This window comes from Bubalus bubalis, chromosome 3 (genome assembly GCF_019923935.1).
Source record: "Bubalus bubalis isolate 160015118507 breed Murrah chromosome 3, NDDB_SH_1, whole genome shotgun sequence".
Lineage (NCBI taxonomy): Eukaryota > Metazoa > Chordata > Mammalia > Artiodactyla > Bovidae > Bubalus > Bubalus bubalis.
Genome location: NC_059159.1, coordinates 108,766,188 through 108,781,891, shown reverse-complemented (window position 1 = coordinate 108,781,891; position 15,704 = coordinate 108,766,188). Strand labels below are relative to the sequence as shown.

The 15,704-nt window shown below is 40.3% G+C and overlaps 1 protein-coding gene across 3 annotated transcripts in view; it reads right to left on the bottom strand.

Moving 5' to 3' along the window:
* The window catches only part of SMC5 (structural maintenance of chromosomes 5), a 99,934-nt gene extending 84,656 nt beyond the window's left edge, over window positions 1–15,278 (bottom strand). Inside the window, exons 1-2 of one of the 3 annotated variants that reach the window (XM_006080616.4) lie at window positions 14,351–15,278; window positions 8,393–8,534 (exon numbers count right to left, since the gene is read on the bottom strand). In XM_006080616.4, coding sequence (XP_006080678.2) covers window positions 8,393–8,534; window positions 14,351–14,865 — 657 coding nt within the window. In that variant the 5' untranslated portion in view covers window positions 14,866–15,278. The remainder of the gene's footprint in view (window positions 1–8,392; window positions 8,535–14,350) is intronic. The other 2 variants (XM_006080615.4, XM_044939949.2) reach the window with 2 other exon arrangements.
* Window positions 15,279–15,704: the final 426 nt, after the last annotated feature.

Genomic DNA, 15,704 nt, shown 5'->3' with positions numbered 1-15,704 from the left:
CTGTCACATCACACTAGTCTACCCTACATCAACACCACAATGTCTTAATTTACCAAATTTTGTATCATCTTGATATCCAGTAGACAAGTTTTTCCACTTTATCCTATTTCTTTAGAAGGAGCTTAGCTATTTTTGGCCCTCTGTATTTTCATCTAAATTTTAGAAACAGCTTGTAATTTTTATAGCAGGATTCTGTAGCAGGTAGCAGGATTCTGACTGGAATGACACTTGACATGACATGTATCAAACGTTAACATTTTAAAATAAAAACTATAATCTCTGCATACATACCTTTTATTTGCAGTTATGTAACTTATACCTTTGTTGCTATAATATCCATTTTAATTGCATTTACTGTTCACTGTTAGTGAACACAGAAAATGCAACTCATTTCTGTTATACAACTTTTTTAGGGGGTTCTCAGTTCTTATTTCTAAACTGCTAATTATTTCTAAGTTTATTATTAATTCTAATCAATAGATATAACTCACAGAAAAGGTTTTGGAATCATTATTAAGAATGAAAAAGGTTCTTGCCTTAGTCTAGGATTTTGTAACAAAAGTCCCACAGAGTGGGTGGCTTAAACATACATTTCTGAGATATCTGAAGGTTAGGATATGCAAGATCAATGCATTCACAGATGCAATGTCAGTGTTACACTATCTTACATCTCAGTTTAGTCGCTCAGTCATGTCTGACTCTGTGACACCATGCACTAGAGCACACCAGGCTTCCCTGTCCATCACCAACTCCTGAAGTTTACTCACACTCATGCACATTGAGTCGGCAATGCCATCCAACCATCTCACCCTCTGTCATCCCCTTTTCCTCCAGCCTTCAATCTTTCCCACCATCAGGGTCTTTTCAAATGAGTCAGTTCTTCACATCAGGTGGCCAAAGTACTGAAGTTTCAGCTACAACATTAGTCCTTCCAATGAATATTCAGGACTGATGTCCCTTAGGATGGACTGGTTGGATCTTCTTGAAGTCCAAGGGACTCTCAAGACTCTTCTCCAACACCACAATTCAAAGGCATCAATTTTGGGGCGCCTAGCTTTCTTTATATTCCAACTCTCATATACATACTTGCCTACTGGAAAAACCATAGTTTTGACTATGACTAGATCAACCTTTGTCAGCAAAGTAATATCTCTGCTTTTTAATATGCTGACTAGGTTGGTCATAGCTTTTCTTTCAAAGAGCAAGTGTCTTTCGATTGCATGGCTGCAGGAATATAAAGTCAAGTGGGCCTTAGGAAGCATCACTACGAACAAAGCTAGCAGAGGTGATGGAATTCCAATTGAGCTATTTCAAATCCTGAAAGATGATGCTGTGAAAGTGCTGCACTCAATATGCCAGCAAATTTGGAAAACTCAGCCACAGGACTGGAACTGAAACTTGAAAATTGAAAAGGCTACTTTTCATTCCAATCCCAAAGAAAGGCAATGCCAAAGAATGCTCAAATTACTGCACAGTTGCACTCATTTCACACGCTAGTAATGCTCAAAATTCTCCAAGCCAGGCTTCAACAATACGTGAACCGTGAACTTCTAGATATTGAAGCTGGTTTTAGAAAAGGCAAAGGAACCAGAGACCAAATTGCCAACATCCGCTGGATGATTGAAAAAGCAAGAGAGTTTCAGAAAAACATCTATTTCTGCTTTATTGACTATGCCAAAGTCTTTGACTGTGTGGAGCACAATAAACTGTGGAAAATTCTGAAGGAGATGGGGATACCAGACCACCTGACCTGCCTCTTGGGAAACCTGTATGCAGGTCAGGAAGCAACAGTTAGAACTGGACATGGAACAACAGACTGGTTCCAAATAGGAAAAGGAGTACGTCAAGGCTGTATATTGTCACCCTGATTATTTAACTTACGGGCAGAGTATATCATGAGAAATGCTGGGCTGGAGGAAGCACAAGCCGGAATCAAGATTGCTGGGAGAAATATCAATAACCTCAGATATGCAGATGACACCACCCTTATGGCAGGAAGTGAAGAACTAAAGAGCCTCTTGATGAAAGTGAAAGAGGAGAGTGAAAAAGCTGGCGTAAAACTCAACACTCAGAAAACTAAGATCATGACATCCGGTCCCAGCACTTCATGGCAAATAGATGGGGAAACAGTGGCTGACTTTATTTTTTGGGGGCTCCAAAATCACTGCAGGTGATTGCAGCCATGAAATTAAAAGACGCTTATTCCTTGGAAGGAAAGTTATGACCAATCTAGACAGCATATTCAAAAGCACAGACATTACTTTGCCAACAAAGGTCCATCTAGTCAAGGCTATGGTTTTTCGAGTAGTCATGTATGGATGTGAGAGTTGGACTGTAAGGAAAGCTGAGTGCCAAAGAATTGATGCTTTTGAACTGTGGTGTTGGAGAAGACTCTTCAGAGCCTCTAGGATCACAAAGAGATCCAAGCAGTCCATGCTAAAGGAGATCAGTCCTGGGTGTTCATTGGAAGGACTGACGTTGAAGCTGAAGCTCCAACACTTTGGCCACCTGATGTGAAGAGCTAACTCATTTGAAAAGACCCTGATGCTGGGAAAGACCGAGGGCAGGAGGAGAAGGGGACGACAAGGATGAGATGGTTGGTTGGCATCACCAACTCAGTGGACATAAGTTTGGGTAAACTCCGGCAGTTGGTGATGGACAGGGAGGCCTGGCTTGCTGCAGTTCATGGGGTAGCAAAGAGTCAGACACAACTGAGTGACTGAACTGAACTGACTCACCATCTGCAGTGATTTTGGAGCCCCCCAAAATAAAGTCTCTCACTGTTTCCACTGTTTCCCCATCTATCTGCCATGATGTGACTGGACCAGATGTCTTGATGTTAGTTTCCTGAACTTGAGTTTTAAGTCAAGTTTTTCACTTTCCTCTTTCACTTTCATCAGGAGGCTCTTTAGTTCTTCTTCACTTTCTGCTGTAAGGGTGGTATCATCTGCATATATGAGGTTACTGATATTTCTCCCAGCAACCTTGATTCCAGTTTGTGCTTCATCCAGCCCAGCATGTCACATGATGAACTCTGCATGTAAGTTAAATAAGCAGGGTGACAATATACAGTCTTGATATGCTTCTTTTCTGATTTGGCACCAGTCTGTTGTTCTGTGTCCAGTTCTCACTGTTGCTTCTCGACCTGCACACAGTTTTCTCAGAAGGCAGGTAAGGTGGTCTGGTGTTCCCATCTCTTGAAGAATTTTCCATAGTTTGTTGTGATCCACACAGTCAAAGGCTTTGGCATAGTCAATAAAGCAGAAACAGATGTTTTTCTGAAACTCTCTTGCTTTTCCGATGATCCAGCAGATGTTGTCAATTTGATCTCTGGTTCCTCTGCCTTTTCTAAATCCAGTTTGTACATATGGAAGTTCACAATTCATGGACTATTGAAGCCTGGCTTGGAGAATTTTGAGCATTACTTTGCTAGCATGTGAGATGAGTGCAATTGTGAGGTAGTTTTAACATTCTTTGGCATTGCCTTTCTTTGGGACTGGAATGAAAACCGACCTTTTGTAGTCCTGTGGCCACTGCTGAATTTTCCAAATTTGCTGACATAATGAGTGCAGCACTTTCATAGCATCATCTTCTAGGATTTGAAATAGCTCAACTGAAGCTCCACTACCTCCACTAGCTTTGTCATAGTGATGCTTCCCCTAAGGCCCACTGACTTCACATTCCAAGATGTCTGGCTCTAGGTGAGTGAGCACACCATCATGATTATCTGGTTCATGAAGATCTGTTTTGTACAGTTGTTCTGTGCATTCTTGCCACCTCTTACTAATATCTTCTGCTTCTGTTAGGTCAATACCATTTCTGTCCTTTATTGTGCCCATCTTTGCATAAAATGTTCCCTTGGTATCTCTAATTTTCTTTAAGAGATCTCTAGTCTTTCCCATTCTATTGTTTTCCTCTATTTCTTTGCACTGATCATTGAGGAAGGCTTTCTAATCTCTCCTTGCTGTTCTTTGGAACTCTGCATTCAAATGGAATTATCTTTCCTTTTCTCCTTTGCCTTTCAGTTCTCTTCTCAGCTCTTTGTAAGGCCTCCTCAAAACAACCATTTTGCCTTTTTGCATTTCTTTTTCTTTGGGATGGTCTTGATCACTGCCTCCTGTACAATGTCACAAACCTCAGTCCATAGTTCTTCAGGCACTCTGTCTATCAGATCTAGTCCCTTAAATCTATTTCTCACTGCCACTGTATAGTCATAAGGGATTTGATTTAGGTCATAACCTGAGTGGCCTAGTGGTTTTCCCTACTTCAATTTAAGTATGAACTTGGCAATATTTATTTTCATGATCTGAGCCACAGTCAGCTCCTGGTCTTGTTTTTGCTGACTGTATGGAGCTTCTCCATCTTTGGTTCCAAAGAATACAAGCGGTCTGATTTCGGTACTGACCATCTGGTGACGTCCATGTGTAGAGTCTTCTCTTGTGTTGTTGGAAGAGAGCATTTGCTATGACCAGTGCGTTCTCTTGGCAAAACTGTTAGCCTTTGCCTTGCTATGTTCTATACTCCAAGGCCAAATTTGCCTGTTACTCCAGCTATTTCTTGACTTCCTACTTTTGCTTTCCAGTCCCCTAAAATGTAAAGGATTCTTTTTTGGGTGTTAGTTCTAGAAGGTTTTGGAGGTCTTCATAGAACCATTCAACTTCAGCTTCTTCAGCATTACTGGTCGGGGCACAGACTTGGATTACTGTGATACTGAATGGTTTGCCTTGGAAAGAAACAGAGATTATTTGTCGTTTCTGAGATCCAAGTAATGCATTTCAGACTCTTTTGTTGACTATGATGGCTACTCCATGTCTTCTATGGGATTCTTGCCCACAGTACTAGATATAATGGTCATCTGAGTTAAATTCACCCATTCCAGTCCATTTTAGTTCACTGATTCCTAAAACGTCAATGTTCACTCTTGCCTTCTCCTGTTTGGTCACTTCCAATTTGCCTTGATTCATGGACCTAACATTCCAGGTTCCTATGCAATATTGCTCTTTACAGCATCGGATTTTACTTCCCTTACCAGTCACATCCACAACTGAGTGTTGTTGCTTTGGCTCCATCTCTTCATTCTTTCTGGAGTTATTTCTCCACTGATCTCCCATAGCACCTACCGACCTGGGGAGTTCATCTTTCAGTGTCCTATCTTTTTTCCTTTTCATACTATTCATGGGGTTCTCAAGGAAAGAATACTGAAGTGGTTTGCCATTCCCTTCTTCAGTGGACCACGTTTTGTCAGAACTCTCCACTATGACCCATCTGTCTTTGGTGGCCATACACGGCATGGCTCATAGTTTCATTGAGTTAGACAAGGCTGTGGTCCATGTGAGCAGATTGGTTAGTTTTTTGTGATTGTGGTTTTCTGTCTGTTTGCCCCATAATGGAGAAGGATAAGAGGCTTATGGAAGCTTCCTGACCGGAGAGACTGACTGAGGGAGAAACTGGGTCTTGTTCTGAAGGGTTGGGGCCATGCTCAGTAAATCTTTAATCCAATTTTCTGTTGATAGGTGATTTAGCCCTATTAAATTTGCATATTAATCCATTGGGAGGCTTAGCCAGAATTTCTTTATGGTTTTTAAGCAGACATTCCTACAATCTATGATTCAGAGTTTTCTTTCTTTTCAACACATATCTTTTCTCTTCTATCTAGAACTTCCAATACAATGTTCAATAGTAATGATAGTAGGTAACCTTGACATGTACATTTTCATAGATATCTCCTGAAATTAAGAAACGTCCATTCTATTCCTAGTTTACTAAAGAGTTTTTAATCATAAATTACTGTGAAATTTAACTGAATGCTTTTTAGCTGTTGAGAAATTATTGAGTTCTGCTTCTTTAAAATATGGTGTATCATGTTAATTTTTTCCTAATAATCAACCTCTCATTTCTTGAATAACTTCGATTTGGTCACAGTGCATTATATATTATTAAATTCAACATGCTAAAGTTCCTTTTTTGTGTGTGACTTTTGCCTCCAGATTCATGAGTGAAAGGGGCTTTTTATTTTCTCATGCTATCCTTGCTTGATTTGGGTACCTAAAGTCACATTTCCCTGTGTAAACAGCAACTTTTGCTGTTAGGACTAATCCACATTTTGTTTTTGTCTGGTGTTCTCTATGAGAAAAAACTTACCAGCTAATTTATCTTCTCTACTTAGAGTTAGTTTTGATAATTTAAATAGCTGTAGAAATATATACGGGGCTTCCCCGATGGCTCAGACGGAAATATATACAACTTTTAAAATATTTACGCTTTAGTGGAATGAGTCTCATAATATTCTTACATTATGAATATATAAACCTCTGCTGTATTCTTGTAATGACCTGGTGGCAGTCATAATTACAGTGAAATGTATTGTGCATGGATTTCCACTCTTTTTATGTTGTCTAATGATGTCCTTTTTCACATTTCTGTTTCTTTTCTCTTTCTCCTTTCTCAAGACTCCTTCTGGATTGTTTGGGCAGTGGTTATTTTTCCTCTACTTCGCTCCTCCTACTTTAATCTTTCCTGTTTGGAAGTTACATATTTTGACTTCTTTTTTTTAAACTGGTTTACTCTACAAACTTTAACATGCATATTTAACTTAATAAACTCTTAAGCTAACCAATTATCTTAACTTTCTCCCAACAATACAGAGAATACTTTGATCACAGCTTTGACAACATTTAGTTGTATCTTCTTTGATTTAAAAAATTGACACGAGACATCAGTATTATTTTATACAGTTTACACATAACTTTACTACATGTTTAGTATTTAGTAGGCTTCACTGGTGAGATGGTGAAGAATCTGCCTGCAATGTGGGAGGCCTGGGTTCGATCCCAGGGTTGGGAAGTTCCCCCGAAGAAGGGAATGGCAACCTACTCCAGTATTCTTGACTGCAGAATTCCATGGACATAGGAGCCTGGTGGGCTACAGTCCATGGGATTGCAAAGAGTTGGACACAATTGAGCAACTAACACTTACTATGTGTTTACCATTTCATTGCTCACATCTTTTTACCTTTCAGACTTTCTTCTGAGATAATTAAAGTCTGAGATAATTTTCCTTCTTCCTAATTAAACACTTTCAAAGTTCCTTTATGAGGATCTCAGACTGTTCTCTCAACCCCGTCACATTCTGTGACCATATGACTACCATGTTTGGTATTCTAAAATTTACTACAATGTGTCTATTTGTGTATTTCTTTCTTTTACGCCATCTGGAATATATTTAGGTGCAATGGATCTGAGGATTCAAGTTTTTCAACATTTCTGGAAAATTCTTAGTCATTCTTTCTTTGAATATTGCCTCTTCCTTAGTCCATTATTTTCCTTCAACTATCAGGTCTCAATCTTGATTTCATTACTTTTTATTTTTTCGCTTTAGCTCTGTATTTCATGTTTAGAAAAACTGTCAAGTATTTGGTTCACATATTCTCAATTATGTCTGCTTTGTTTTACCTGTCCATCAAGTTTCTCTCCCATGTATTTTTATTTATATTCTCAATGATTCTTTTTTCAAATTTACCTTATCTTTTTGTTACTTCTTTGCAACCTTCTTTCAGTTCTTAAATAAACTAAATCTTCCTAGTTTACATTCTATATATACAAGCTCTATAGGTCAGATTGTATAGCCTGTTGTTTTTATTAGCTCTCATTTTTAGTGGTTCATTTCCTCCTATGCTTTGTTATTTTTTGGGGTATGGATTCATGAATTTCTTGGAACTTTAAATTTCTTTTGAGGACTGTATTGAAGACATTTTCCTTCAGAGGATTTCATTTGCTTCTGCCAGAGATATTACTAAGTGAAGACACTTTAAACTAAAATTACAATGTATGTGTTGAGGCTTGTTTGAAAGATTTTTTTTCTTTTTCCTTCTACTACTGTATTCAGAGATAACAATGAGATAAGTAGCCCCACTTCGTGATTTTTTGTTTTTCCTGCTACACACAGTACTCATAGTTTTATCTTCTAACTCTTCTACACCCTCAGGACCCCCAATCCTATGCAACGAATTCAAAGCCAGGTTTCAGGGCACAAGGTAAGCAAATAACCCTGGGAAAACAACTTCAGAGCTTGCAGAAATCTTCGGATCCAAATTACTTTATTTGTGCCCTTTGGAAACATCTCCTTTTCACAAGTCCATCAATACATTTAAACAGCTGTATCTTACACTATTTCTAAGGCTGAAGGTGTTACACACTTGGAGAATTCTCTAGGTATATAGCAAACTACTTCTGGAAATGGAGATCTTCCCTCAGTGTCTCTACCTGCCAATTTCATTATTTATATTCAAGCACAACACATTTGCCATACCCAAGAATTAAGATGTAGAAATTGATTTGTTACCAAAAGCGATTCATGGTTTTGAATTTTGTTAAAAGTACCTATGTTAACTTACCTTATCTGCCCGTCCCATGAAAGCAGGTTTGCCTGCTAATCCAAGGCAAATGGCACACACGATGCTGGACTTCCCTGTTCCATTAGCTCCGATAATCATATTCAAGTGGGGCCCAGGAGATACTTCACAGACATCATATGTCCTAAATTATAAAGAGGTGAGATTATTAAGTAGAGATAAGAAGTGAAGAATATTTTCCTACTAAAGCACTTTTTCTTGCTTTACCCTTATCACTAACTATAGGTTTCCTCAAATTCTTTAAAAACCAATTAACCTTATAAATATTAATGTAACATTACTTTATAGGTTGTTAATAACTTAGAGGGAAAAAAAAATCTGTCAGTGAGAGAAATGAAAAAGTGACAAAGTATATCTAAAATTAGAACATTCATGGGAAAATAAAACTTCACATAATTTTTCTCAAATATTAAGTCTGCTAAATAGAGCGAAGTTTGATATAATTTATTCTTTAGTAATTCTAATACATGAGAAAGTCCATCAAAGCTACTGTACAAATGATTTTTAAACAAATTACATGTAAGTGAAGTGACAGCTCATTCTAAATTTGTGTATTTTACATTTATATTTCTCTTGAATTAAAATGCTTACTAGAAACTTATCATAGTCAACCGAATTACTTTTATTATAATTAGAAAACTGAAGATGTATCAACTCAATAGTTTAATTTAACTTTTTAAAATAACATGAATTTCCTTTAATATACTGCCAGACATTCACAAAAGGATCTATTTCTAGTACAAATTAAATTTTATTCCTATGGGAGGAAACAAGAGTGCATCATCACCATGCACGTCTGTAAATTTCCCTCATACTAGAAAGCAGCATGCTGTCCTGCTCTCTACCTGCAACAGGAGCATCTAATCCATATTAGTCTTCAGGGACAGCTATGGCAAGATGTGAAGGAAACTGACTCAGTATCTTTGTACTATGTCCTTGAATATCTGGAACTGGACCCCATAAGTAATGTCCCGTGCCCACAGTTTCAGTTGGCTACCAACTAATTCCCCAAGAGTAAAAGCTTAGCCTATTACTAACTTCCTAGGTATTCAAATAATTTTACCAAGCACACTTCAACTTTAATACTCCAAGAAATTAATCATTCTGAAATTCCAAGTTGTAATAAAATAAATACAGGTGGTAAAGAAAAGTATTTTCTGGCAGGTTTCCAACCCCACTTCTCTGCAGAGCATCCATCTGTCTTTTCAGAAGCTTTATTCTAGTAACAGCAGAGTCTTGAAACAACCCTTTACAACAGTTAAAATAAAACTACTACTACTAAGTCGCTTCAGTCGTGTCCGACTCTGTGCGACCCCACGGACAGCAGCCCACCAGGCTCCCCCGCCCCTGGGAGTTTGGGAATTTCAGACATCTGGAAAATTATCTGACTTGGAGCTTCTTAATCAACACATGCAGCTCCATTCTTTTAATATTTGAATTTCCTGCTGTAAACTGTCTTACTAAAATAGTGATGCAACTGGTATTTAAGCAAACAAATAGAGCAGAAAAAAGCATGAAAACTTCTGACCTATATTGTTACACAAATACTATAAACACGAAAAGCTGCCAAAAACTAAATAAAGCCTCCGCATTTAAAAAAGAAAAAAAAAACCATTCTGACTCTACAATATGTTTATTGGAAATTCCCTTTTGTGAGTTCCCTTTTGTCTGACCTCCCCCTGAAAAAGCTAATTTCAGAGGCCATCCTCTTGTGAGTTTACATCCTTTATCTAGTACCTCATATATTCTCCATGGTCTCAGGTAACATCTATATACTGAAAGTCGGTTCAGATGACCTACAGATGCAATTCCCACCTCAGGAACTCTATTTGGATGTCCCACAACGGTCACTTCAAACTTAACATATTCAAAACTATTGCACTGGTGCGAAAGTAACTGTGGTTTTGCATTGTTGAACTTCGCTGTTTGATATTGGAATAGATTTTCAAATATATGTGGTTATGTTATACATCATTTTAATGTACATTTTTGGCTTTTTTTTTTTTGCTAATGACTTATTACTCGCTGTGTATTTTATATTTATTTTAGGCTAGGGAAATGATGTTAGACAAAATGCAAATTCGAGCAGTTTTCTTATTCGAGTTCAAAATGGGTTGTAAGGCAGCAGAGATAACTCACAACATCAACCACGCATTTGGCCCAGGAACTGCTAATGAAACTGCACTGGCTCAAGGAGTTTTGCAAAGGAGACGAGAGCCTTGAAGATGAGCAGCACAGCTGCCGGCAACTGGACGGTGACAACAACCAACAGAGAGGATCATCAATGCTGAACCTCCTACAACTACACCAGAAGTTGCCCAAGAACTCAATGTCAGTCCTTCTATGGTCATTCGGCATTTGAAGCAAATTGGAAAGGTGGAAAAGCTCGATAAGTGGGTACCTCATGAATCGACCAAGAAAAAAAAAATCGTTGTTTTGAAGTGTCATCTTCTCTTATTGTATGCAACAACAAACCATGGGACGAAAAGTGGATTTTATATGACAACCGGTGATAACCTCCTCAGTGGTTGGACCACGAAGAAACTCCAAAGCACTTTCCAAAGCCAAACTTGCACCAAAAAAAGGTCATGGTCACTCTTTTGGTGGCCTGCTGCCCATCTGATATACTACAGCTTTCTGAATCCTGGTGAAAAGAAACCATTACATCTGAGAAGCACGCTCAGCAAATCGATGAGATGCACAGAAACTGCAATGCCTGCAGCCAGCACTGGCCAACAGAATGCGCCCAATTCATCTCCATAATAATGCCTGACCATACATCACAAAACCAACTCTTCAAAAGTTGAAAGAATTGGGCTACGAAGTTTTGCCTCAACGGCCATATAACCTATCACCAACCAATTACCACTTTTTCAAGCATCTCAACAACGGTTTGCATGCAAATCACTTTCACAACCAGCATGAGACAGAAAATGCTTTCAAAGAGTTCGTCAAATCCTGAAGGATGGATTTTTATGCTACAAGAATAAACAAACTTATTTCTTGTTGGCAAAAATGTGTTGATTGCAATGGTTGCTATTTTGATCAATAAAGATGTGTTTGAGCCTAGCTATAATAATTTAAAATTCACAGTCCGAAACCGGAATTACTTTTTCATAAGCCTTAAAAAAAATCTAAAACCACTCTTGTAGTCTCTTAGTGAAGGATATCATTATTCATTCCTCTGCCCACAGCAGAAACCTAGGCATCATCTTTGATTCTCTTCATCTCCTCCACCTCTGTTCACACTACCCACCCACTCATCACTCCATTTATCACCAAATAATGTTGGTAAACAAGAAAATCTGACATACCTTGCTTTTAAAAAAAGAAATAAATAGGACCCTTCATAATTTAGGTCTAGATCATCTTTTTCTACTTTCTATCTCCTTCCCCTATTCTCTAATTAGACCTCTAAAGTTTACCTATAAGGAATTTCTTTCAGTTTCTTGACTATCTTATGCTTCCTTCCTTCTCAAAGCCTTTGCATATGCTATTACTTCTGCCTAGAAATCTCTTCCCTCCACTCTCAATCCCAGTGGACTTGGTGAACTCTCAGGAATCTTTCCCTTGACTACTCTCTTCCAAGCCCTTTCAGTTCTCTAGGCCTACTCTTCCTACTGCATTCCTAAAACTCAAAGTCCTCTCATAAAAATAAACAAAATCTTACTTAGTTCTGCACTTTCCAGCTACCTTTTCTTTCTCCTTTTCACATCCAAGCTTTACTTCCTCACACTCATTCATTCTTCTATGACTGCAAAGTTTTCCACTTCCCCTACCTCAAAGCGCCAAAGATTTCCTGACTGCTAAATGCAGCAGGTTCTTTTCTGTACTGTTATCTGACTTCACTGTATCATATGATGTTTTTGAAGCACTCTTTTTCCTTGGGTTCTCTGATAATACTCTCCCACGGTTCTCCCCTTACTTCCCTGAACAGTTCCTTCTCAATCTGTGAGTTCTTCTGCTTGCCCTTAAATGTTGGCATTCCTCTGGAACTCTGTACTTGGGCTTCTATTTCTATACCCTTCGAGGCAGTTTAAACAATCACCTATATGCATGATTCTTAAGTCTCTCATCTGTTAACATTTTCCTATAAGCTCTGAACCCTTATAAATACTGCCCTTAGAAGACCTTTTAGATGCCCCACAGGAAACTTCAATATACAAGATACAAAAGGCATTTATTATTATCCTCCCAGAATTACTCCTCCTTTGACACAGCTCTATACCAATTAGCCAAGATAGAGACTTGAGAAAAATGCTCCATTTCTCCTTTACCCTGATGCCTCGCAATTAATCTGCAGACAAAATCCTGTCAAATCTATTCTTTCTGCTTCTACTTCCCACTGCGAGACTCAAATCCCGATCATCTCTGCCTTCATATTGTAAAAGCCTTCTTGCCTCCAATCTTGCACCCTTTCTAAATCATCCTTCACACTGCTTCCAAAGTAATATAAACCACATGAGGGTGCATGTGTGTGCGCTATTTCAGTCGTTTCCAACTCTTTGTGACCCTATGGATGTAGCCCGCCAGGCTACTCTGTCCATGGGATTCTCCAGGCAAGAATACTGGAGTGAGTTGCCATGCCGCCCTCCAGGAGATCCATCCCCTGTCTCCTAAGCCTCCTGCATTGGCAAGCAGGTTATTTACCACTAGCATCACCTAAGAAGCCCAAACCACATATGATGCCCTACTGAAAATGCATCCTGGCTGCCTACAGGATAAAGCTGCAATTTCTCAGCACAGGAAACACATACCCTCAATAATGCTATATATCATCAGTATCACTCTATCCATACATTCACTCACATCCTATGTCCTAATCATACTAGGATACTGGAAACTTACTAAATACAGCAAACTGTTTCAGGCAGTGCCATGCTCTTCCCTTAAGACTTTCATATCCTCCAGTACAAGGCCCTTCTCACAACTGAGGAGGAAATTAATCATTTCATCCTTTGTGCCCCCAGGGCATCCTGATACACACACATATATATATATATAATTATGGTAGATACTTCATTTGATTATATTTATCTTTCCTGATTTTAATTAAAACAACAATTCAGCTACTTATCAGCTGAGTAAACCTAGGCAAATCAACCTCTCTGAGCTTATCAGTGGCGATGCTACCAAGAGTTATGAGGAATGAATGAGGGTACTGTGTAAATAAAGTACCTATTTCTATACCTGGCACAGGATAGATGCTTTAAAAAAAAGTCCTTATTGTTACTGTAATTGTTTTCCTTAGGCGACTGTGAAAGCTTAAAATATAATAGACAAATGAACTGCAAGGTGCTAGACGGATACACGGTAGTTGTGTTTCAACATCTTTACTAAATTCTAAAGTGAATACTATGATTAGTTGTCTGAAGGGTGAGCAAGCAACCAGGAAGAAAGTCAGATTTGAAGGAGTCAAGCAAGGCTCTGCTGGGTAGCGCAACAACTGAGATCTGGGCTTAATTTTCTGGTACATTTCAGGAAACGTCTCCATCCATCACAACCATCACCATCTTTGTCCACCTGGCAACTGCTATCTCTTCACGAAATGTGCCACAGCACAGAGTCACTGTCGCTGATTTAACCGTTACTTTTTGACTTCCCAGGACCATAGTTTTGTGAATTACAGATTATGTCTACAGGCCGTGACTCCCAGCGCGGGAGATGTAATTCCTACTACGTCCACCGCCCGCCATTTGACGCCTTCAAACTTGGGCATTAAGAATTAAAAAACTGCAATACACAAGGCACACACCTACATCAACAAACACGTCAATCTCCACGGCCCACAAGTAAATATCCTCACCGCAATCCCCGGACGAATTTACCAAAAGCCTCAAAAGCCAGGCACACCTCTACAGACCCGCCCCCGGCACGCACGCAGCTTGCGGCCCTCGTGTGCCGGCCTCCCACGCCGCGGCACGGCCTCCGGTCACTCACAGGAAGTTCTCCATCGCGATGCGGACGATAGAGCCTTCCACGAAAGGCCCGGACGACGGCAGTGGCCGTGGCGCCGCCGGTGGGACCGAACTCTTTTTCTTGCACAGGACTTCCGACGAGGGATCACTCAGGATAGCTCTCTTGGAGGCCAGGGGGCTTTGAGTGGATGTTTTCCTGCTCGGTGTCGCCATCCTGGCGGTCTCTCTTCTCGGCTGTGGCTTCCGTTCCCACCTTCCTACAGCCCCAGCGCCCCGGCGTCCCACTCCCGCGCGAACAGCGCGGCGCGCGACTGCGCGAGAGCCCGCCCCGGCGCCTGCGCAGTCCCTGCCTGGTAGCGTCACAGGGCATGCCCCTCCCCTCCACCCCTCCAGGGTCCTGGGAGACCCGAGCTGGCGGGAATGGGACGGGGTGGCACACGGGACCACCCCCCGGGAAGCGGCCACAGGACTGCTCTGTATGTTTCTGCATTTTGCCGATATTTTTTTTAACTCAGAAAAAAAAAATGTCAGCTGCATTTAATGTTTTGAAAGCCTTTTCAGCGCTCAAGGAAACGTCCACGAGGAGAGGAGGGAGAGCGGGACCTCGTCATCTTCTGACTGCTTTTAATCAGGTCCCCCTGTCAAAACAAAAACAAAAACCCCAACAATGCAAGCTTTCAAATGACTCTATGCCAGCTCTTCCCTTAAAACATAGCGCTCGGGACTGTTGCGCTCTCCAACAGGTGGAAAGATTGCACGGCACAGGTTTTCTTCACTACCCCCACCACCACCCCCGCTCCCTAATTCCCTAGTAAGAATTCCTCCTTCGAGCTTTCTAGAAATGCCCCAGCGAGCACGCTGGCATCGTTGAGAGGATGCTTCCACTTAAACCTAGTCACGTTCATCTAGTTAACTCCCTTATTAAAGATGAGCTTCACTGAGGCCCCTGCAGGTCCTCACTCACTATAATCATGTCTGATCTACAATAGGCTAGGCTGAGGCAGTGAGGGAGCCAGGCAAGCAGGTCTCAGAGCTTACGTTTTGGTGTGGAAGACAGGAAAAGAACAAGATAACCTACATAGGATCAAGATAATTTCAGGTGGTGATAGGTGTCATGAAGGAAAAAACAGAATGAATGTAAGAGAGAAGCAGGGAAGGCCTGCCAGAGAAAGTGATACTTGAGCTAAATCCTGGAGAAGAAGGAGCTAGCGGAGGAAATGAGAAAAGAGCATTCCAGGCAAGGGCAGAGGCTCTGAGGTGGAAACCAGCAGAATGAGGAACAAAGGGAAGGCGGGCTAAGCTGTGCTGAAGTGAGCAAGTTTGCTTAGGGGGGCCTTGCCCATCATGCATTTTATTTTAAAAGCAATGGGAAGCCA